Genomic DNA, 22,789 nt, shown 5'->3' with positions numbered 1-22,789 from the left:
TTGAAAAACTTAGAGAAGGCTCTCCCTTAGTTGGAGATGTCTCCTGTAACTTAGAGCCTTCTCTAGTTTTTTAGAGAAGGCACTAGGTGGTTTAGAGCCTTCTCCAGTTTTTTTAGAGAAGGCTCTTTTCAATAGTGTTTTCAAATTTTTTTTTTTTTACGAACTGTATTGTTACTGTTGGAGCATAGAAACTATTTTGTTGACTCTGGGGTTATACAGAGGGATTATAAGGTTGGTTTAGGGTGTTACTAAATCTTTAAATTGAGTAAGATTGACCTCTAAGTGAATGAAATTAACAGTGCGCTAATTAACAACTTTGCGTGCGGTTAACGGCTGGAAGGAAGTTTATTGTCTATTTTTAATTTGACAATTTAGGGTGCTATATAATGATTCTAAATTAAGTTTAAAAGCACAGTGAAGTCTTTTAAATTAATAAATTGGACTTAGGCATAGTGCATGGCTCTGTACTAAAAGATAAGACCAAATACAAGTATACAACTTAGTACGCTGTTACCGGATGGAAGGAATTAAATTGCTTAAATTAATGTACCGAATTATTGGACTATAATATGATTATAGAATTTATTTTAAATGCATGATAGAGTCATTGATATATTAGATTTGATCTATGTATGCTCTCGATGGTAGTTACTGAATTATGAATTGTTTCCTGCAACTATATGGTTTAACTCTTGGATTTAAATTGCTGAAACTTTAAATACGTTTTTGCAATTATTTGGATTTTGGTTTTGGATTGTAAATTGCTAAACTGTTATGTATCGGTTGAAATTTACATGGTTTTGGATTTAAATTGCTGAAATACTAAATACTCTTCTGTAATTATTTGGAATGGTTTTGGACTATAAATTGCTAAACTATTATGTAATTGTTGTAATTTACACGGATATGGAGAATTGTATGCACCGGTATGGGACGGTGGCATACTAGGTTTGGATTAGCACCAGTTGCTAAAATCCTACCTATTTTGGAATAAGGGTACGGGTTGTTAAATAAAATCCTCCTTATATATATGAGTCGGTGCGGTTGAATTCGCCGAACGACTTACTGGATTTCTTATGGTTGAATGTGAACAGATTTTATATATATTATTATGGTACCGCGATCTGAGCTTGAGTCTCATAGTCGACGGTTAGGGTGCGTATATGCAGTAGGATGCATAACTAGCTATGTTGGTTGAGGTATACCTTGTTAGGCTTAGGTAGTCATGCCCACTCAGGTGCGTATTGCATGTTGCCTTCTATTCAGGTTGAGACCCTCAGCATAGTTTAGTGAGAGTCCTGAAGTGTGGATATATATATTTATCTATTACGGACTATATAGATATGGTTGGGACATCTAGGATGTATCTGCGTATTGGGTCTCTGTTTGGATTATAGTTAGGATAGAACTTGTTTGTTGGCCTGACCCACTATTATTTTTCAGGTAACGAACGGTTCTAGGTCTTAAAACTTGTTCGTGTTGAGCAGAGACGACTACTCTTTCTACCGACGACGTAAGAGGTTGCTTCATGGTTTAGCAGTGGACTTCTTTTTAGTTGTTCGCCTTCCAGTAATGGTTTTTATTAGAGGTCCACCAGATGGATTCCCGAGTTGTATTGGAATTGGAAAAGTTGGATGTATTAGATTAATACTTTATTTATAAAATTTTATTTTGAGGTTTCAGTTTTGGATTATCATTCTAGTTTCTTTTCAGCAGTTTTATTTTTTCTTGTTTCCTTGATTGTATTCTGTGTTCGATTATTTGCTAATTGATTTGATATCCTTGGGTAATCAGGCGTGGGCCTGCCAACCCGCATCCGGAAATCCGGGGGTATCACAGTTGGTATCAGAGAACTCTAGTATCTAGTGTCCTTAGGAGTGTTTTCGTTATTAGACTTCCGCGCTACGTCTCTTAAAAAAACTTAGAGTGATATTAGGATTCGTTGTACTCTCTTTATGATTCATTAGGAAGAGCTGATGTCAATTGTATTCCATAGTTATGGAATAGTTGACACTAGGACGAGGATAAGGTTCAAGGCGAAAAGCGATACGGACCCAAAGGAGTAAAGGAGTAGGTTGTCGAGTTCTTTGCCAGAAGCAGAACTTGGGATTGAAGGTTTAGTTCCAAGGTTGGTATTACTTAGAAAGTATACGCCGAGAACGGATTAAGGTGTAGGTGTTAGGTTACCACAAACCGGGACCAACACAACTTTGGATGTTCTCAAAAAGGAGACAAGCGAAGAGTATGATTCTAAAAAAAGAATTCTAAGGGAGGAGATATCAGCGTCTCCAAGAAAGGGGATACTAAAGCTTGAGGATAAAGGATCGCACAAGTGTGCTCTCATTCACTAGTAGTATAGTGAATGATACTGGTAGCATTGGGGTGAACCAATCTACATACGGATGAATTTTTATATTATCACTCCGGGAGTTATTTGAGAGGTACTTTTTTGGAGGGTCGAAATATGGTGAAGTTCTTATCAAAACAAAGATGTAATTTTATATCATATTCCAGAGCGTATGGGGATTAGGTTATGACGTTCTACATTGCTTTGCAAAGCAGTGATAGACGGTTTGCATTCCGCGTATAAGGAGGATAAGGGGTAAGCCTTTGGTATTTGCTTAGGCAAAAGAATGTTGCTTTTAAGCTATGGTTACAGATACGTTTCAAGGTTGGATGATTACCAACGAAACTACTAAATGAACTTTTGTGACATAATTTGGGAACTTGAGTTCAAAGGAGGTTATCTTCTCTAGAATGGAGGATGTTTTAAGTAGAAATTATATTTTGGTTGTTTTGTTGGATTGTGTGTATCTATGTGTTTGATTTTGTTATTTTATGTTGCATTTTGTTGTTACGTGTTTCATTTTTGTTAATTGGTTTAGGATTTGAAATATGATTTAGTTGGGGCACAAGTATGTCAGCCAACTATTATTGTAACAACATGGAGTAATAACGCTATATGCGCTAGGATTGGTGGATATAGGGTCATAGGATTGGGTAGAGATACAAACTTCTAGCCAATCTATTGGACCTGGATATGCATTAATATGACATGCTACTTGGGAAGGGATGGTTAAACTACTAATACGAGTCAAATAATCTACAATGATTAGTTTGATATGCTCTATACTAGGTAGGGATTCGTTTGTACAACGCTATAAGAATGGTGGTTGTTAATGTCTTGGGGAATTCGTGAGGTTGTGGTAGGTAAAGATCATTGTAATGCCACTATGGTTTGGATGGAGGATTTCGGGCTGGTAGGTACTTATTGGAATGACGCCGGGTGGGGATAGTTGACTGATTAAAGCTTTATCAGTCTATTCGTAATCCAGACATTATTTTACAAGGGTGTCATTTGAAGGGTTTGCTGGTGTTGCACTCGGAGGAGGGACCAAAGTTTCTACATTGTACTAAATGTGGAAATTTTTTTTTTAGGGTTATCTTTCGCAAAAATTAGCTGTTGCTTCGACGATAATAACTATAGGGAGGATGGGAAAAGTTTCATATTTGTTTGAAATTAGACAAGGAGTTAACTTGACACTTACCTATAATAAAGAAGTAGGGTGTGTTAAGGACAGGAAGGTGAGACCAAGCACCTATATAAGGAAGTGGTGCACGGTGTGTGTGAAAAAGTCATAATGGGTTGACCTTCGATGAATGGAATTCATGATTCATATTTTGCATTAGGTTCTATCCGGTGGAAGGGTATAAGGAAGTGGACGTTCTCAACAACCGCTCTTTTCAATGCACTCGGATGATTATAAAGGTGTATCAGGACATCGACTGTCTGGTCACGTGAACCGGATGATGTAAGACAAGTTTAATTTATCTATATGGATTGGTTGTTTATTTAAAATTAATGTAATGCGTTTGATATGCATGCTCGGACTATGGGTGATTCAATTCTTTGTTCAGTTTCAAATCAATATATGTTAGGTTAAGGCATGGTTGATTTGCCAAGGTCTAACTAAATAGACTTAAGGTGGCATGGTTTATTTGCCAAAAGCATGGTTGAATTGTCGGCATGGTTGATTTGTCAAGTATAACTAAATATACTTAAGGCGACATGGGTGATTTGCCACAAACATGGTTGAATTGTCGGCATGGTTGATTTGCAAAGGTTTAATACAATATCCGAAAAAAAAGGGGCATGGTTTATTTGCCCAAGTATAAATAACTATACTTAGGGAGGCATGGATTAGTTGTCAAGTTCTGACTTAATATATTCGTACTGATAGAGCTGAGTCCACACGCGCACGGAAATGAATTTTAAAAGAAATAATTCAGAGTTTCGTAAATTTCGATGACGGAATTCCTTTTGTTAGGGGGAAAGAATGTAATACCCCTACTTTTCAAAAGGATAAGATTGGAATTTAAATTTTATTTTATTTGCAATTTTAATTTGATTTTGTGGATATGTGCTTAGGTGTCAAATTTTGAATTTGCATGGTGGTTTGGTTTAATTAATTGTTCTATTTAAATGGTTTGTTTTCTTTAATTAGATTTATTTGAATTAATTAATTGTTTAATTGTAGTTTTTTATTTTCTTTAATTGAATTAAATTCGCTTTTAATTGTTTAAATGCTTTGCTATTTTATTTGAATGAGTTAATTAGGTTTACATTATTAGTGTATTAAATTGTAGGGTTTTATATTACGTTAACTAAGGCCGACTAGGATTAGGGTTTAATTTTTTCATCATGGATTAGGATTGGGCTTAGGGTTTCTTAGTGCTTATATATATACTATTATGTGTCTTCAAAGGGTTTAGAACCCTATACACGTACAACATAATATAGAGAGAAAACAGAGAGGTTGTGAGAAACAGACAGAACAACTTTGGTGAGGGCTTGGCCGTGGCTTGAAAAATAGACATAGGAGAAGGGAAGATTGAGCCATAGGAGACTGAATGGTGAATTGGACGTCATCGGAAAGCTTAGGCAGACGGCAACATGGTTTTGAATCCAAAACTATAAAGGCAAGTTTTTTCCTTTCTCTCTCCCGTTGCCTGTGTTCTGTGCATCCTTAGAGAGTCTCTAGGGTTTTAATTGGTTATTAAATTGAATCTTAGATGCTTATTATATGTTATATCAATTTTCTGTATGCGTGAATTTACTTTGTTACAGTCCATGCAAGTTTGGTTAGGTTTGATTACAATGTTTACTTTTCCTAAGCATGTTTGATCGGGGAATGTTCTAAGGTTTTATTTAATGCAAACTAACTTAAGTAAGAGTGTGGGATGGTTCTGGACTCACTTAGGACTCCTAGTAACAGTTTTAAAACAAACAGAGGGAGTGGAAGTGGCCGGTGTTGAAGCAGATGGTTGGAAAACAGAGGCTCAGAGGAATGAAGAGCCGGCTCTTGGAATTGAAGAGCCGGCTCCTATCATTCAAGATCCGGCTCCAAAAAGGCATGAAGCCGGCTCCATGCTTGCAAGAGCCTGTTCTTGCATTCTAAGAGCAGGCTCTTTCCTATTTTCTCCTATTTTGATGTATATTGGGTTTTTGGGTGCACTGTGTGGACGATTTTTGAGTCTAGAACTGTGTAGGAAGTAAACTAAGATGATTAACATGCAACCTAGGTATTTTTATAAGTTATCAGTGCATAAGAGATGCAATTACGCAAGTGAAATTAACAGAGGGAACTTAAACAACTCTGTATGCTAGTTGTGGACAGAAAGGATTTAATTGCCTAAGTTTAAACTAGCAATTTAAATGGATTATAGCATGTGTTTAAACTAGTTTTAGAGGTACAGAGGGGTTTTCATTTAAGTGAATGGAGCAGGCTCTATGGTTTTGGGTGGTTTTGGGTGTTACAGTGTGTGTTACAAAAGCTTGAAACCTTAAAGAAGGCTCTTGAAAAACTTAGAGAAGGCTCTCCCTTAGTTGGAGACGTCTCTTGTAACTTAGAGCCTTCTCGAGTTTTTTAGAGAAGGCTCTAGGTGGTTTAGAGCCTTCTCCAGTTTTTTAGAGAAAGCTCTAGGTGGTTTAGAGCCTTCTCTAGTTTTTTTAGAGAATGCTCTTTTCAATAGTGTTTTCAGAATTTTTTTTTTTACGAACTATATTGTTACTGTTGGAGCATGGAAACTGTTTTGTTGACTCTGGGGTTTTATAGAGGGATTATAAGGTTGGTTTAGGGTGTTATTAAATCTTTAAATTGAGTAAGTTTGACCTCTAAGTGAATGGAATTAACAGTGCGCTAATTAACAACTCTGCGTGCGGTTAACGGCTGGAAGGAAGTTTATTGTCTAGTTTTAATTTGACAATTTAGGGTGCTATATAATGATTATAAATTAATTTTAAAAGCACAGTGAAGTCTTTTAAATTAATAAATTGGACTTGGGCATAGTGCATGGCTCTGTGCTAAAAGATAAGACAAAATACAAGTATACAACTTAGTACGCTGTTACCGGATGGAAGGAATTAAATTGCTTAAATTAATGTACCGATTTATTGGACTATAATATGATTATAGAATTTATTTTAAATGCATGATAGAGTCATTGATATATTAGATTTGATCTATGCATGCTCTGGATGGTAGTTGCTGAATTATTAATTGTTTCCTGCAACTATATGGTTTAACTCTTGGATTTAAATTGCTGAAACTTTAAATACGTTTCTGCAATTATTTGGATTTTGGTTTTGGATTGTAAATTACTAAACTGTTATGTATCGGTTAAAATTTACATGGTTTTGGATTTAAATTGCTGAAATACTAAATACTCTTCTGCAATTATTTGGAATGGTTTTGGACTGTAAATTGCTAAACTATTATGTAATTGTTGTAATTTACACGGATATGGAGGATTATATGCACTGGTATGGGACAGTGGTATACTAGGTTTGGATTAGCACCAGTTGCTAAAATCCTACCTATTTTGGAATAAGGGTACGGGTTGTTAAATAAAATCCTCTTTATATAAATGTGTCGGTGTGGTTGAATACACCGAACGACTTACTGGATTTCTTATGGATGAATGTGAACGGATTTTATATATATTATTATGGTACCGCGATATAAGCTTGAGTCTCATAGTCGACGGTTAGGGTGCGTATATGCAGTAGGATGCTTAACTAGCTATGTTGGTTGAGGTATACCCTGTTAGACTTAGGTAGTCATGCCCACTCAGGTGCGTATTGCGTGTTGCCTTCTATTCAGGTTGAGACTCTCAGTATAGTTTAGTGAGAGTCCTGTAGTGTGGATATATATATTTATCTATTACGGACTACATAGATATGGTTGGGACATCTAGGATGTATCTGCGTATTGGGTCTCTGTTTAGATTGTAGTTAGGATAGAACTTGTTCGTGGGCCTGACCCACTATTATTTTTCAGGTAACGAACGGTTCTAGGTCTTAGAGCTTGTTCATGCTGAGCAGAGACGACTACTCTTTCTACCGACGACGTAGGAGATTTCTTCATGGTTTAGCAGTGGACTTCTTTTCAGTTGTTCACCTTCTAGTATTGGTTTTGATTAGGGGTCCACCAGATGGATTCCCGAGTTGTATTGGAATTGGAAAAGTTGGATGTATCAGATTAATACTTTATTTATAAAATTTTATTTTGAGGTTTCAGTTTTGGATTATTATTCTAGTTTCTTTTCAGCAGTTTTATTTTTTCCTGTTTCCTTAATTATATTCTGTGTTCGATTATTGCTACTTAATTTGATATCCTCGGGTAATCGGGTGTGGGCCTGGCCAACCCGCATTCGGAAATCGGGGGTATCATAGGTGTTGCCGATGATTTTTTTAACTCTACTTTTCACAACCATATCATCTATGTAAGCTTCGACCATTCAGCCGATCTGTTCTTCGAACATTTTATTGATCAGCCTCTGATAAGTTGCTCCTGCATTTTTTAACTTGAAGGGCATTACCTTGTAGCAATAGGTCCTCCGTTCGGTGATGAAAGAAGTCTTCTCTTCGTTTGAAGGGTTCATCGGGATTTGGTTGTAGCCCGAGTAAGCATCAAGGAAAGTCAGTTTTTCATATACAGTCATAGCGTCTACCATCTGATCGATCTTAGGGAGTGGGAAGCTATCTTTTGGACATGCTTTGTTCAGGTTCGTAAAGTCAATACATACTCGCCATTTACCATTCTTTTTCTGGACAACCACCACGTTTGACAACCATTGAGGATACTGGACTTCTCTGACGAACCCTGCTTCTAAAAGTCGATTGACTTTTTCGGCAATGATTTTATTCCTTTCAGGGGCAAACCTTCTTTGCTTTTATTTCACCGGATGATGGCTGGGGTCCACGTTCAGGCTGTGACAGGCCTTCCGTGGGTCAATTCTTGGCATGTCCCAGTGATTCCAAGCGAAGACGTCTGTGTTCTTCCTTAAGATTTCTATCAGCTCCTCCTTTTCCTGAATTGACTGGAGAGTCCCTATGTAGGTCAGCTTAAGCTTGTCCCCTGTGACTATCTGCATACCTTCTGGGGGTTCTACAGTAAGATGCTCTTCTTCCGGTTCCTCCGTCTCTTTTGGAGGGGAAGAGCTCGGTAATTGCTATTTCAACAATTTCTTGTCCTTATCGGAAGGATAAACCATCGTATGGTAGCACCCCTTCGCTGTTCCCCGGTCCCCCTAGATATTGATGACCTCTTGACCATTCGGGCTTATGCATCTCATGACTTAGTGTAGGGTTGATGGGACTCCTTCCATACAGTGGATCCATCCTCGACCCATTAGCAAATTGTAGGTCAGGTGAATATCAACAATCACGAAGTTCTCTTTCAAAGATCTTTTAGCAGCAGTGACTGATAGCGTGATCACACATGTGGGCTCTACTCTTCTTCCATCGAATCCTACCAAAGGGTTTTTAGTGGGATGAATCTGGTCTGCAGCCAATTTTAACTGATCGAACGTCCACTTTGTCATGATATTGGCGCTACTGCCGGGGTTAATCAGTACTCGTCTGACCAGACAGTTGGCCACTAGTAGACTAACTACTAATGGGTCTTCGTACGGGTGTAACACCCTTCTGAGATCCCCTTTATGAAAAGAAACTTGTGCTGGATTGGGTTTGCAGTCAACGGTATTGATTTCTCCAATCCTCCGCAGCTTATGGGCTTGTTTGAGTTGGATCCTGGAGGAATTTCTCGATTGCTCGTCTTCTTCTGGATGGCCATAAATTGTGTTGATTACCCGAACATGATGGCTTTCTACCACGGTTTTTGGAATTGCTCGGGCTCGATCTTGCTGCCTTTGTTGCCCTGGGGTAATCAAGTACTCAGTTAACTCGCCCTTGGCTATTAACGCTTCCACCTGTCTTCTCAAGCTCCTGCAATCATTGGTCAGGTGACCAAAATCACTATGGAAAGCACAGTGTTTACTCTGGTCTCTTTGCTCCATTAGATGTCTGATTGGTAGTGGGATCTGGAAGATGTTTCTTGCCTTGGTCTCTTAGTACAGTCTGGCCTATGTTACTTTGAGCGGCGTGACTCTTTCAGTTGTCTAGGATTTCTTTTCAGGGGCTCATCCCTCAATAGCCGGGGGTTCCCGATGGGCCCTCAGGGTGCTCAATCGCTCCTTCGGCCGATTCTCTACTATGACCAGTGTCGCTCTCTGCTATCTAGTTATTTTATTTTCTTCAAGTCTGATGTACTTTTGTGCCCGCAAATTTAGCTCCGACATGTTAGTTGGGGTCTTCTTCACCAGAAAAGAATGGAAATGTGAGCCTTGCACCATGGCTATCTTGAACACTTCTATGGCTGTGTCTTGATTACAATCTGGTATGCCCGAAAACTCCATGTTGAATCGGGTGAGGAAGGTTTACAGGCCTTCTCCTCTCATCTGCCGAATCGTAAAGAGACTGGCAATGGTTTTCTTCTGTTTCTTATTTCCACAATACTGGCCAAGAACGCAACGCATAATGACTCGAAGTTTGGGATCGACTTGCACAGGCGATTCTTGAACCACTCTAGGGCCACCCCCATCAGGCTAAATGGAATTAATCATTATGAGCCTCTAGTGTCATTTCCTGAGTATAGTGGTTGAGGTGCTGGAGGGGATCTCCAGTCCCATTGAATTTGATGAACTTGGGCATTGTGAATTTCTTAGGTCTTGCGACCCGTTCTATCTTATCTGTGAAAGGGGTTTTCACTATTGATGCAGTGAATTCTCTTGCCATGTTTTCAGGCGTTTGGGCCTTTAGCCTTTGATTCGTTCGTCAATTTCTTTCCGGAGCCTAGTGATAAAGTCGTTCCTCGAAGACGGCTGATAAGCTGCTGGGGTCCACACTTCTTTTCTACCTGAATCCGCGTTATCTAATGGATGGGCTTTGGTGACTCGAGGCCCCCCAATATTGGAGTTCCCTAAGGTACGGGATTGACTTGTGGCATCGTTGATGTCCTCCAGTGTTCTATTGAGTTGTTGGCGTGAAGCCTTCTGTTGGTGAGGTGGATTATCATTGCCTGGCTCCATGGGGGGATCTTTGTTCTCGCGTTCGGGCCGAGGGTCGTTCGGCTGTTCATTCCACCGAGCGTTGCCTCGGAGTCTTTCGTTTTCTCTGCGCAGAGTGCTGATTTGTGCCACGCTAGTTTCTTGAGCCTAAGCTTCATTTACTTGTCGCAGGACGTCCAGTTGTGCTTGCATTTCTTCGCGTATCTTCTGCATGGTCTCCTGTTGCTGCGGTTGAATAGTGTCTGGCTCTGTTGTCATTCTGGAGTGATGTTGTATGCAAGGGATAAGGAACGGACTTTTTGTATCGAAGTTCCCACAGACGGCCCCTAAGTATGGGTGCAATATTTTACACCCGAACACCTAAAGAGATCAATTGTGGAGAGCACACAGAAAAAATCAAGAAAGGAATAGGCAAATCTTTGAGATAGTAGTAATATTGAGAGTTTGATGCTCTTCACCTTTGTTCAGGCTCTATTTATAAGTATTTTTGCTTAGGAATTTACATGGAGCCGAATCTTGGCTTTTATTCCCAAAAGTGGGTAATTACACCTACAGATCGTGCATTCAAAATTATTACGGGCGTTATGGAGTTTGGGCCTTGTCAAGATTGGGCCTGTCCATTTAGCCTTTATATTAAATAGGCCTTCCTTTGCTGGGCTTATATCTGATTATGGGCTTCCAGCTTTTTTAACTTGGTTGTGGGCTGCCTTTTGCCGCCACGTGGTGTTTTGTGATTAGCGTGGTTTTTTTTTTCTCTCCACACTACTGAACTAAAATCCAAAGCTAAGACATCAAATGAGATCCTACGTCATCGGAGGAATGAGTGACTATCTCTGCTCAGCACAAACAATCTTTACACTTGGAACTGACGAACTCCTGAAAAATAGAAGTGGGTTAGGCCCACGAACAAGTTCCATCCTACTACAATCCAAGCAGAGACCCAATATGCATATACATCCTAAATAACTCAACAATGGCTATGTAGTCCGTACATATATATATCCACACTAGGACTTTCACTGGACTATGAAGGGGGTCTCAACCTGAAAAGAAGGCAACATGCAAAACGCACCTGAGTGGGCATGAGTACCTAAGCCTAATAGGGTATACCTCAACCTATCATATCCAGCTACGCATCCTACTGGATATACGCTCCCTAACCGTCGGCTCTAAGACTCAAGCTCATATCGCGGTACCATAAATATGTATTTAAAGTCCTATCACATCTAACCATAAGAAATCCAGTTAGTCGTTCAGCTTCTTCAGCTGTATTGACTTACATATAAGTAGGATTTTATTTTTATAATCTGTTCCCTTATTCTAGTATAGGTAGGACTTAGCGTTTCGAGCTAATCCATCCCTAGTATGCCACCGTCCCATTCCGGTGCATAAAATCTATACATCCAGTAATTGATAATACAAATAATAAATGTAACTATTAACTAATCCATATATTTAATAATCGACAATAAAATATTAAATATAAACATCAATTGTTCCATACTAAGCATGATAAAATTTTGTAAATTAACATGCTTATTCGATACTACTTCGTAAAGTCCAATAATTGATAATGCAGATCATACATGTAAACTAATTAATTATAAGTAAGCATAATAAAACATATAACTTCACATACTTATTTTATAACACTAGAACATAATTAACTAAAAAATCATCAATGAGTATTATTATCCTAAGATTAAGCAATTTAAAATCATTTCCATCCAGAAACAGCAAACCAATTAATTCCAAATAAGTATAATAGAATATATATGAATTCGCATACTTATTTTATAACACTGGAACATGATTAACTGAAAAATCATCACTGAGAATAGCTATCCTAAAATTAAGCAATTTAAAATCCTTTCCATCCAGAAATAGTAAACTAATTTATTTAAACATTGTCTAATGTCGAAGTATAAACATCAGTTGATTTGTTTTGCATTAATCTTCTCTCGAAAGTTTTAATAAAGCTTAGGACATCTCTGACTACCCCCAATACAGCTTCTAACTGAACCTATAACCTTCAAGATTTAAGTCCCGAAGCAAAAATAGTCGCTGGAACACAAAAATAAAAATAAAAATAAAAACTGATGGAGTAGGCTCCCTTGAAGAAGGAGCCGCCTCCAAGTTTCATGGAGCCGCCGGCTCCCTTCAACTAGGAGCCGGCTTTCACCCGTTTCCCTCACCTGCTTCACCTCCGGCGACTTCCTGATCCTCTGTCCTCCATTCCTAGAGTTCCTAGGTGTCTGAACTATGTTCCAGTGTGTTCCAGAACCAATTAAATTCTTTATTCATTAATCGACGTCAATTAAATCATGAATTATGCAAGAAGAATTTAAAACGAGCAATTAACAATTTATGGACACGTACTGTTTAAAGCAAATCAAACATGCAAACCAGATTAATTTTAATGTTTATTTATTCCTGGAATTGTGTTAGGCATGTAAAGAACACGAGTCAAAGGGAGAGAGTTAGGAATAGAACTTGCCTTTTGAGATTTCGGTTCAAAATCTCAACGTCGTCTTCCTAAATTCTTCGGCGAACCTTCACTGTTCTAACTCCTTGTTGTTCTTCCTTGGTTCAACCCATGAACAACACCCCTTTACCAAACCCTAGGTTCCTCTCTGTTTCACTCAAGTCTCTCTCTATTTCACTCTACTTCCAGTACGTGAATTGGGGTCTCAAAAACCCTTGGTAGACCTACTGTTCTATTTATAGGCTTAAGAAATAATACCAACCCTAAATCCAATTTAATTTAGAGACGAGAAAAGAAAACACTCATTCAATATCTAAGTCGGCTAAAACTTAATTACTTAAACAGAAAAATAAAACCCAAACTATATTTTAACAATTAATAAAACTAATACAACGAATACAATCAACTAAGTCATTTAAATAAATAAATAAGACAATTTAAAACATTAACAATTTAAAGCATTAACTCAAACAAATAAAACAAATAATACAATTAATTCAATTAAATCACCACAATTAAAATAATTAAGCAAATAAGCAAATAAAAATGCCAAATAATCAAATAAAATGAAAAAAAATAATAATTAAAATGCCGAGACTATCCTTTTAAAATTAGAGGTATTATAGGAACTTGGCTTTTGGATTTTCTTTTTAGAGTACACAAGTCCTTTAGAAATTTGGAGTAGGCTGGAATTTGTTTTATAGTATCGAGTAGAGGAAGATTGATTTTGACCTATTTAAAGACCTCCATCATATTTTGAATTTTCTCTCCTCGTTTACCAAAGTGGGAGGGTTCTTTGAGATGTTCCGGATAATGCGTTTTTGGCTCATAAGCTATCTCAGGGTTAGGAGTAGATGAAGAAGTGACTCCACCTTCAACTCCTCTTGTGGATTGTGGAATAGAATTTGAAGAAACATCATTGGGATGTGGATTATGAATGACAGGAATAATGGGAATCTTAAGCCTTTCTTTTTCCTCCTGACCTTTTTCAACTTGGTTATCAACCACTTTTCCACTCCTCAATGTAGTGATAGCCTGAGCTTACTCATAATGAATACCTGAGGAATTGGTTTCATCAATCATGTAAGTCTGCCCTTTTGAGTTGGCTATTGGCTGACTAGGCAGCTTTTCATCCTCTCTTTGAGATAAAGTACTGGCTATTTGCCCAACTTGTGCCTCTAGCTTTGCTATTGCTTGAGAATGAGTATTAAGAAGTTGGGCATTGGCTTTAAGATCAACAAGAGCATTGAGTACTTGTTCCTTAAAAGCAGAATTTCTAGGAAGAGGTGGAAAATTTGGAGCTTGAGTGGGTTGATTCCTAAACTGAGGTGGACGGTAAATACCAGATTGGTTGAAAGAATTATTTTATAGCATAGGATTGGATGAATTTTTATACTGCCCCTTTGATTGAGGAACAGTGGTTCCTTGATTTTGATTACGCTATGTATATTATGATGATCTCTCTAGCCAGGATTATATGTAGAAGAATATAGATTATAAGCTGGTCTAGAGAATGCAGTATTCACTTACTCCTGTGGGATCTCAGATGATTGTCCCAACATAGGGCAAGTGTTAGCAAAATAATTGGGATTAACACAGATTGAACAAACCTTCTTTGGCAAGGCAATTTGTGGATTAGCAATAGAAGTAAAGCCAGATGATAAGATTTAATCAAACCTATGGTTAAAGGCTTCTATTTGAGTGGCTAACTCACTAAATTTATCTACCTCATAAAGTTTTTTAACCTTATGCATTCCAGGTGAAGACCTAAACCTAGAAGAAGAAGCATGTTGCACTAAGTTTCACTTAGGGCCTCAAACAGTTCCTAAGCGTCAGCCAGACTCTTACGCAAAAAAGCTCCATTACTGGATGCATCTACCATGTTTCCATAAGAATCTGTAAGATTATCATAGAATATCTGTATTAAGTGCTATTGAGCAATATCATGGTATGGACACTTTCTTAGAAGATCATTATATCTCTCCCATGCATCATGGAGCTGTTCTCCCGCGATTTGGGAAAATGCCATAATTTTTCTTCTCATTTGTGTGGTTTTACACATAGTGTAGTATTTCTTCAAGAACTCCTGTTGCAACGTGTCCCATGTAGATATGGAATTTGTTGAAAGGGACTTTAACTAAGTTCTTGCTTTGTCCTTCAGAGAGATTTGGAAAAAACTCATTCTGAATGAATCATTGGTAAGAGTGGTCAACTTGGTAGTTGAACACAATTCCAAAAACACGTCCAAGTGCTTATAAGAATCCTCTATTGCATACCCATGGAAGGTAGGAAGCATGTGGATCATAGCAGGCTTGATCTCAAAATGGGTTGCATCAGCATTGTGGTTGTGGTGGAGGTATAGGCAAATCCTGTTCTTCATTACCATTACCATTATTACCCAATGTGTTACATTGATCAACCATATTATCAGACGAACTTCCTATAGAATTCAAATGTCTTTTAAGCTTTCTTAACTGTTTAAAAGTTCTCTCTATTTCAAGATCATGCACTAAAGGTGTTGTCCGATTATGGCGAGTTAACATGTACTAGTTCCACTAATCCTAACAGTAGTAACAATAAAATATTCTAAGTAGCAGAAAACAATAAAAACTCACAAAAGGTTTAATAAACCGAAGCGTTTTATCCCTTAAGCATCTTTGTCCTCATTACTAATTTGTACCTGAAAAGAAAAAGAATTAAGGTGAGATATCAGAAAGTCTGAAGACTGGTAAACCAACTTAAACTAATAAAAACTAAATAAAAAACTAATCTCCCCGGCAACGACGCCAAAAATTGACCATGTCTAATTTTACCACTCGCAATAGGGCAATTCCGTGTAGAATAGTGCTATAGAAAGAGACGTTGAACCTATAAGGAGATGAGATTTATATTTAGTCTTTAATTTCATTTTATGGTTTACAGGTAACTTGGTTGGAAAGTTTGTTGGTTGTCACAATTAAAAACAAACTAAAATTAAACTGAAATATTAAACTAAGTAATTAGAGATAGACATCTTAGAGCTTTTACTTCACCACAATCATCATACTATGGTTAACTACTCCAATTCTGGGGATTTAACACTTATGTTTTTCAAATGAATTGAACTCAATAACATTCGTTCAATTCAGGTTTTAAAGAAAGATGTTCTACAAAATTCAGTTAACTATAACCTATCTGCGGTTAGCGCGGACTATCCACCTACCTACTCTAACTACTCTAACTATTTTGTAAACAATCCACCTTTCCTAAGCATTAGAATACCATTATATGACCTTTATTCTTGTGTCCAGCAGGGCTCCGCCAGATACCGCACAACAAGATAGGTTGAGAATAGACAATAAACCATTATATCTAAGACAAGGGAATAACAGTTTATAATCTACTAAAGTATGAAAACCAATTGAGTTGTCTCAATTACTCATAGTCATATAATCAAGTAAACATAATATAATAAAATAAAATCCCAGAGTTAAAACAATCAAACCATAATACTAGATTGGGTTACATCAGTGCCCTAAGAGAGGAATTAGCTACTTATAATGATGTCGGATGTCATCTGTGTTAGAGTTGTCTCCATCGTCACGGACGACACTTCTCTTCTCAGGATCTTTACTTTCAAGGTTGTAGGAACCCTAAAAGTCACCACGCCACCAGCCTTCTGAATAACACCTTAAAAAGAACTTGAAATTTTGGACCTCCTCTATCAAGGCTTACACCTTCTTTTATAGAAGAAAATGAGGACCTGGTGGGCTTTTAGGTCTACTGGCCCATCTGAGAAGAGATACGGCTGATAAAGAGAGTAATCTTGTACTTTAAATCTGACATATCATAGAAGGCTCGAGCTTTAGGAACAGAGGCTCGAGCTTTAAGGTTCAGGCTTGAGCTTTAGGAACAAGGCTCGAGCTTCTCTGGATTGATGCTCGAGCTTCAAGAATTGGTGCTCGATCTTCACTTTGACAGTTAGTCAATTTTCTTCAACTATTTTCTGAAGCAATTTTTTCTTCAACGCTTAGAATATTTTTGGGATTGAAATCTTTTAACATTGTTCAATCCAAGCTTTATGGGCTCGAGCACTAGGTACCAGGCTCGAGCATTTGGGACTCCAGGCTTGAGCTTCAATGGATAGTGCTCGATCCTGAAGGTGAGGCACGAGACCTGGGAGCATAGCCTTTTAATTAAAATCATTTCTTCAACTTCCAACGCCTCATGCTCGAGCTTGAGGGTCAAGGCTCGAGACCTGGGAGCATAGTCTTTCACTTAAAATAAACTCTTCAACTTTCAACGCCTCATGCTTGAGCTTGAGGGTCAAGGCTCGAGCACCCTAAGTTGGGGCTCGAGCACCAAAGTACAAGGCTCGAGCTTCTCTGCCTTGTTAACTTTTCTTTTTCTTTGTTGTGATGCTTGAGCCTCAATACTTGGGCTCGAGCTCTAGGGCTTGAATTTCTTTAAGCTTCACCATTAAGCTCTCGGCTTGCTCTAAATGACCGAAACGACTCTGAAAGCTTTGATATCATCATAAAGTCCCAGTTTTAACCATTTCTCTAGGAAAGAACCTGTAAACATACATTAAACATAAATCAGTCTAACTATGAATAGAAGTATCACTTTAGGCCTTAACATTCGTATATTTAGGGGCTCGAATATGCATATACTCAGCACTCATCAATTTCCTTGCTAAAAATCCTGGTGCAATCTCTCTAAACTTAACTTGCTTTACTTTACAGTATTTATATTTATGATTGTGAATGTTTAAATTGATCATATAATTTAATCAATCATAAATTGAGCAAGTTGACCTAATAATCAGATCTAGGTCATTAAAGAGTTAATCAGAATTAAAATCAACTAATAACTTCCGCACCCCTCGTTAACACTATTTCCACAATGGTAGGATCAATGTATGGCATGAATAATGTGTTAAATATATGCATATACGGTATATATGTGACTCTGGAGTTGAGTGTGTTAGTAACAGTGACCATTGGTGTCTTATATCACTAATGAAATAATGATACCCTTGATACCATATTAGTAGACTCGAAGGTACTCCAAATTGAATGATAGAAGTGTTTCTTATAAATATATGGATTTATTTCTGGAGTACAATACTTATGATCATTTTGATCTTGAAGTGATCGAAATTAATTATTATTAAACTAAGTGGGAAAATGTAAGTAAAAATAATAGTCTAACTATAATTAATTAATATATAATTATCCATGTATTTAATATAGGTGTGTTACATCATATTAATCCTTAAAGGTGCTACTAATTTGAATGAATAGTCACATATGTATATATAAAGAGTTGTGTTGGTTGATGGAACCAACACATGTAACGACCCACTCCACCACATGGTATGATATTGTCCGCTTTGGGCCTAAGCCCGCACGATTTTGCTCTTGGGCTTCACCCCAAAAGGCCTCATACCAATTGGAGGTGACACACTTACATATAAGCACTTCACCTTTCCTCTACCCAGGCGATGTGGGACTGTACACCCGTAACTCGCCAGTGTGGTAGCCTGACAGTGTCTCTCGCACTCGCCCATGGCACACCCGCCCACAGGGTCATCACAATCCACCCCCCTTGGAGGCCCGACGTCCCCGCCGGCACACTTCCGGCTGGGTCAGGCTCTGATACCATTTGTAACGATCCACTCCACCACATGGTATGATATTGTCCGCTTTGGGCCTAAGCCCGCACGATTTTACTCTTGGGCTTCACCCCAAAAGGCCTCATACCAATTAGAGGTGACATACTTACATATAAGCACTTCACCTTTCCTCTACCCAGGCGATGTGGGACTGTGCACCCGTAGCTCGCCAGTGTGATAGCTTGACAGTATCTCTCGCACTCGCCCACGGCACACCCGCCCACAGGGTCATCACAACACATCTCTTCACGTAACTATTGAAATGGTCACAACCCTCACTATATAAGTAAATGAAATCCTGGAGTCTATTATCCAGTTTTGTAGGCATATGAGAGGGTTGAAGATCATTTCCGTTGTAGTTTTCTTCAAATATAGTTTCTATATCTGGGCATGTCTCCTAATTGGATTTATGCATTTAGATCCATGGATTTATATTATTAAATTACATGTAATACCATGAAATTGCAATCCTATCCTCATTTCAATTCGGTGCAACCAAACATAGCTTTAATATTAAATATATATTTTCCTCTTCGAGGTATCAACGATATATTATGGCTATAAACATAGTTTGGAATAATGGATAAAGGCAAATGATTTTTATAGTATCCATCTACAGAATAGATCCAAATGATTCAATGTCATATAGTGATTTACCAATCCAAATAGAGAGCATATTTTTTTCACAACCAACAAGATTCTTCTTTTGCAAGTACAACCACCAATTTATTATAAGGAACACCAGAAAAAAACATAAATATACTATCACTGGATTGACATAGTTAAACAAAATACATTAACAACTCAAACTTTCAGAAAAATAACATGAAAATTACTTTAAATCATGAACACATACACTAGTTTGTGTCGCCCTAACCACTTTCACCAACCTTTAAGGACTACACAGAGCATCCATTATTATAACTGCATGGAATGCAGATGCAATTAAATTATTAATGATTTAAAGACTCATAAGAGGTGGCTTGATCATTGTCTAAATTTCATTCTCAATTGACAAGATATGCTCCAATGGAAGTAAGATACTTGTCAGACCTTCCGTGGAATCCGATAATCTTACCACAAGTACCATATGAGAATTGAAATTTTTCTACATCCTCCGTGCCAAATGGTCCAAACGTTCTTTTGTTGCTTTGAAATCCAAGTGACCGGATAATAATCATTTTATCTACCTGCCCGTAGTACCCAGAAAATGAAACCAAAAATTCATCTGGGTAGTCTAATATGACCTACATAAATTATAATGGTAAAGGAAGGGTTAGTGCGCATGGCATTCATATATACTTGTATAAATGAAAGATCAAGTATTAAAATCTTCAACAAGAAAAAGAGGATAAATTCATTATTATTATAATATGTTTTTTTAAATAGATGTTATGTTGTCTAGCTAGCTAGTTTTCACACAACATGAGAGGTATGACAAATATAAAATAAAACGAATTTGTGCATGAGTCACACATTTAAAAATCAAATTGCGTGCGCGCACACACACACACAAATATATATATATATATATATATATAGATATTACCCTGTGTTGGTTTCCGCTTTTACTACCATGCATTTCTCCCATCACTGGCTTTCCTTCACTATCATAGACAACTTGGATGGAATCAATTAACGCTCCGGCGTTTATAATTATTTCCCTTACTGTGCTGTAGGTTCCATCGTCCCATTGTTGTCCACCAGTAGTTCCAAATGGACCAACAGTTATTCTAGTTGGGAATGGCTTAACATATACTCCAATTGAATCCAAACGACCACCCTTCTTTCCAAAGAATCCAACAATCTTGCCTATTGGTAAGGGACCTAGAAAACGGCTTCCTTCTTGGGGACCATATGGTCCATGTTGCTTTGTATTGCTATGAAATATAAGAGATTTCAGAACAACGTATTTTTTATTATTATAAATACATTGACCAAAGTGCCCTGATATTGAAACGAGGTACTCCCCAGGATAAGCTAATGACACCTGTAAGATTTCAATTATCAATGATAACATTAGGTATTACGACAAATTGCTAAACCACAAACGCAACAGAAAAAATACATAAAAATATAACATTCATAATGAAGATCAACAAAAATATTTCACTATGCAAAAAAGATGATGGAGATTACAAGTTTTCAAAGTTGACAATCTTTATCTATTTTCACTTACCCAATAAATAAAATAAAAAAATAAATAATAAATAAAAAAAACTTTTGTCCCTCAAATTCTCTATTTAGTCTTTAGTGTTTTCTCATACCACCACAAAATGGGGTTAAAATAGAGACAATAATTTGGGTCCAAGATCTAAAAGATAAAAATGGGTCAAACATTTGAAGGCAAAGCTGAATAATCGAATCAAAATCAGTTCGTAACAGGACCTAGGACGAAATAAAATTCTGGTCTCAAATTTAGAGGTTTGTACATTAAAATATGTATACATAGTTTTATGCTTCATAATGTGAATTGTGGAGTACTAAGATATATATTTATTAAGGGAGTGAGGATTTCAATTCAAAGGGAGCATTGTATATTTGAAAAAAAAAAAAAAAAAAAAAAAAAAAAAAAAAAAAAAAAAAAACAACTAACATAATAATTATTGAATTATTCAAATCAAAAGAAAAAAAAATTAAAATAAAATTCACTCCAAAATGATATACTTACTAATCAAATAATATAATAAAGATAAATACTTGAAAAATATAACAACCAACATTTGGGACAACAAACAGACTGAAAGAATCGAGGATTTGATTAATTAATGATGTAGCTTTCGTTAGTGTGAATGTGAATGTCACTTAAACTTTTGAAACTTTGAAATGCCAATGTGGCTAGCTTAATTACTAGATTTGTTTAAATCATTTTACTCACTAAGTTTAATTATCATTTTTCCTTCTATTTTATTTCTTTCTTCATAATATACGGACACACGTAATGTGGTATAGTTGGTAATGAATTTAATTTAATTTTTTTGTGAGATGTTATGTTGTCTAGCTAATTAGCTAGCTTTCCAAAACATGAGAGGCACAAATATAGAATCCTATAAATTTGTACATGATTTGCATATTTGAAAATCAAATTACATATATATACTTATATTTACCTTGTACAGGGTTCCGCCTACAGAACCATGTTGTTGTCCGTATACTGGTTTTCCTTGATTATCATAGACTAATTGAATGGAATGTATTTCCGTTCCGGCATGTAAAATTACTTCCCTTACTGTGGTGTAGGTTTTGTCATCCCATGAGGTGGCTGTTGTCCCTGGACCGCCAAATGGCCCGCAAGTAATTGTCTGCTCATTTGCCATGGAGTCCTTAAAGCTATAGATAAGTTTAGTACTTCAAATTTCCATGAGAAATTAATTAAATTAAAAAGATTATATATATATATATATATATATATATATATATATACACGCACACATTATTTGTTTAAGTATGCAATTCAAGAACAAGTAGAAAGGCATAACTGTTTGCTGAGAAATACAGTTCCTTCACTTATGAACCAGTTACCAATGGAATCGAAAGTAAAGCATTTAATGATGTGCATGGGCAGAACTGCAAATGAAATTAGTTTTCCCTTTTATATGTGATAAAGAAATGGAGACAAAAGTCCGATTACACTATCTAGCATCTGGATTTTGATCAACAAATCACAACTCCCTGTTATTTTTCTCTTGATACTTGAATATGAAGGACAATTAATTACTTACTCATCTCTTGCTATATATATAATTGCTGCTGATGTGTAACTTTTTTTTAGGAAAAATAAAGAAAAAATAAAACAAAAGTGGAAAAGAAAAAGGTTGCAGATGTAATAATAGCCAAAAAGATGGAAAATAAATACTTACATACCAAAAAAGAAGAGATGAGAAATGCTGACAGTAGGAGTGGAAGGAGACGAACACTACAAAAAAAAAAACACTCGGAGAAAGAACTGTCTAGTGTCTAGAACAGAGATGAAGGGAACAAAATGAACATTAGCTACTAGGAAAAGAAGGAACAGTAGTCTTGAAATCAAAGTTAAGATGACATGGGTATTTATATTGTCCATGAGTTAGTCTTGGGAGTATCAAGAAGTGAAAAAACTAAAATATTATCAAACCAAAATGATAAACAATATTGTCCATACTAGCAATGTGATCAGCCTCTATTAATATAAAATGAGTCAAATTTGTTTTACTCATTACTCAATTAATTAATAGTGACAACTTCTGGAAGAAAAAAGA

The 22,789-nt window shown here is 36.8% G+C and overlaps 2 protein-coding genes across 2 annotated transcripts; both read right to left on the bottom strand.

Annotated features, from left to right (window-relative positions):
- Positions 1 to 8,640: 8,640 nt before the first annotated feature.
- Positions 8,641 to 9,360, bottom strand: LOC132281503 (uncharacterized). The gene has a single exon (XM_059783203.1). It carries the CDS (start codon positions 9,358 to 9,360, stop codon positions 8,641 to 8,643), a length of 720 nt encoding a protein of 239 aa, XP_059639186.1.
- Positions 9,361 to 10,557: 1,197 nt separating this feature from the next.
- Positions 10,558 to 21,868, bottom strand: LOC132281502 (jacalin-related lectin 3-like). The gene is made up of 5 exons (XM_059783202.1): positions 21,662 to 21,868; positions 20,101 to 20,541; positions 19,742 to 19,798; positions 12,606 to 12,704; positions 10,558 to 10,770 (listed from the first exon to the last, which is right to left on the bottom strand). The coding sequence occupies exons 1-5, from the start codon at positions 21,866 to 21,868 to the stop codon at positions 10,558 to 10,560; spliced, it is 1,017 nt and encodes a 338-aa protein (XP_059639185.1).
- Positions 21,869 to 22,789: the final 921 nt, after the last annotated feature.

The sequence above is a fragment of the Cornus florida genome, unplaced genomic scaffold (genome assembly GCF_030987335.1).
Source record: "Cornus florida cultivar Cherokee Brave unplaced genomic scaffold, ASM3098733v1 CherokeeBrave_3.0.0_Hap2_Chr11, whole genome shotgun sequence".
In the NCBI taxonomy this organism is placed as follows: domain Eukaryota; kingdom Viridiplantae; phylum Streptophyta; class Magnoliopsida; order Cornales; family Cornaceae; genus Cornus; species Cornus florida.
The sequence above is the reverse complement of the archived record's forward strand: the minus strand, read 5'-3'. Positions and strand labels throughout refer to the sequence as shown.

Bases quoted from the DNA above. Each gene is read 5' to 3' on its own strand.
- LOC132281503 (XM_059783203.1), bottom strand. From the start codon at position 9,360: ATGGAGCAAAGAGACCAGAGTAAACACTGTGCTTTCCATAGTGATTTT.
- LOC132281502 (XM_059783202.1), bottom strand. From the start codon at position 21,868: ATGGCAAATGAGCAGACAATTACTTGCGGGCCATTTGGCGGTCCAGGG. The intron at 19,799-20,100 runs GTAATATCTATA...TAATTTATGTAG, and splicing joins AAAGCGGAAACCAACACAGG to GTCATATTAGACTACCCAGA. The intron at 10,771-12,605 runs GTGAGGGAAACG...TGATCTCTTTAG, and splicing joins AGTCGCCGGAGGTGAAGCAG to GTGTTCGGGTGTAAAATATT.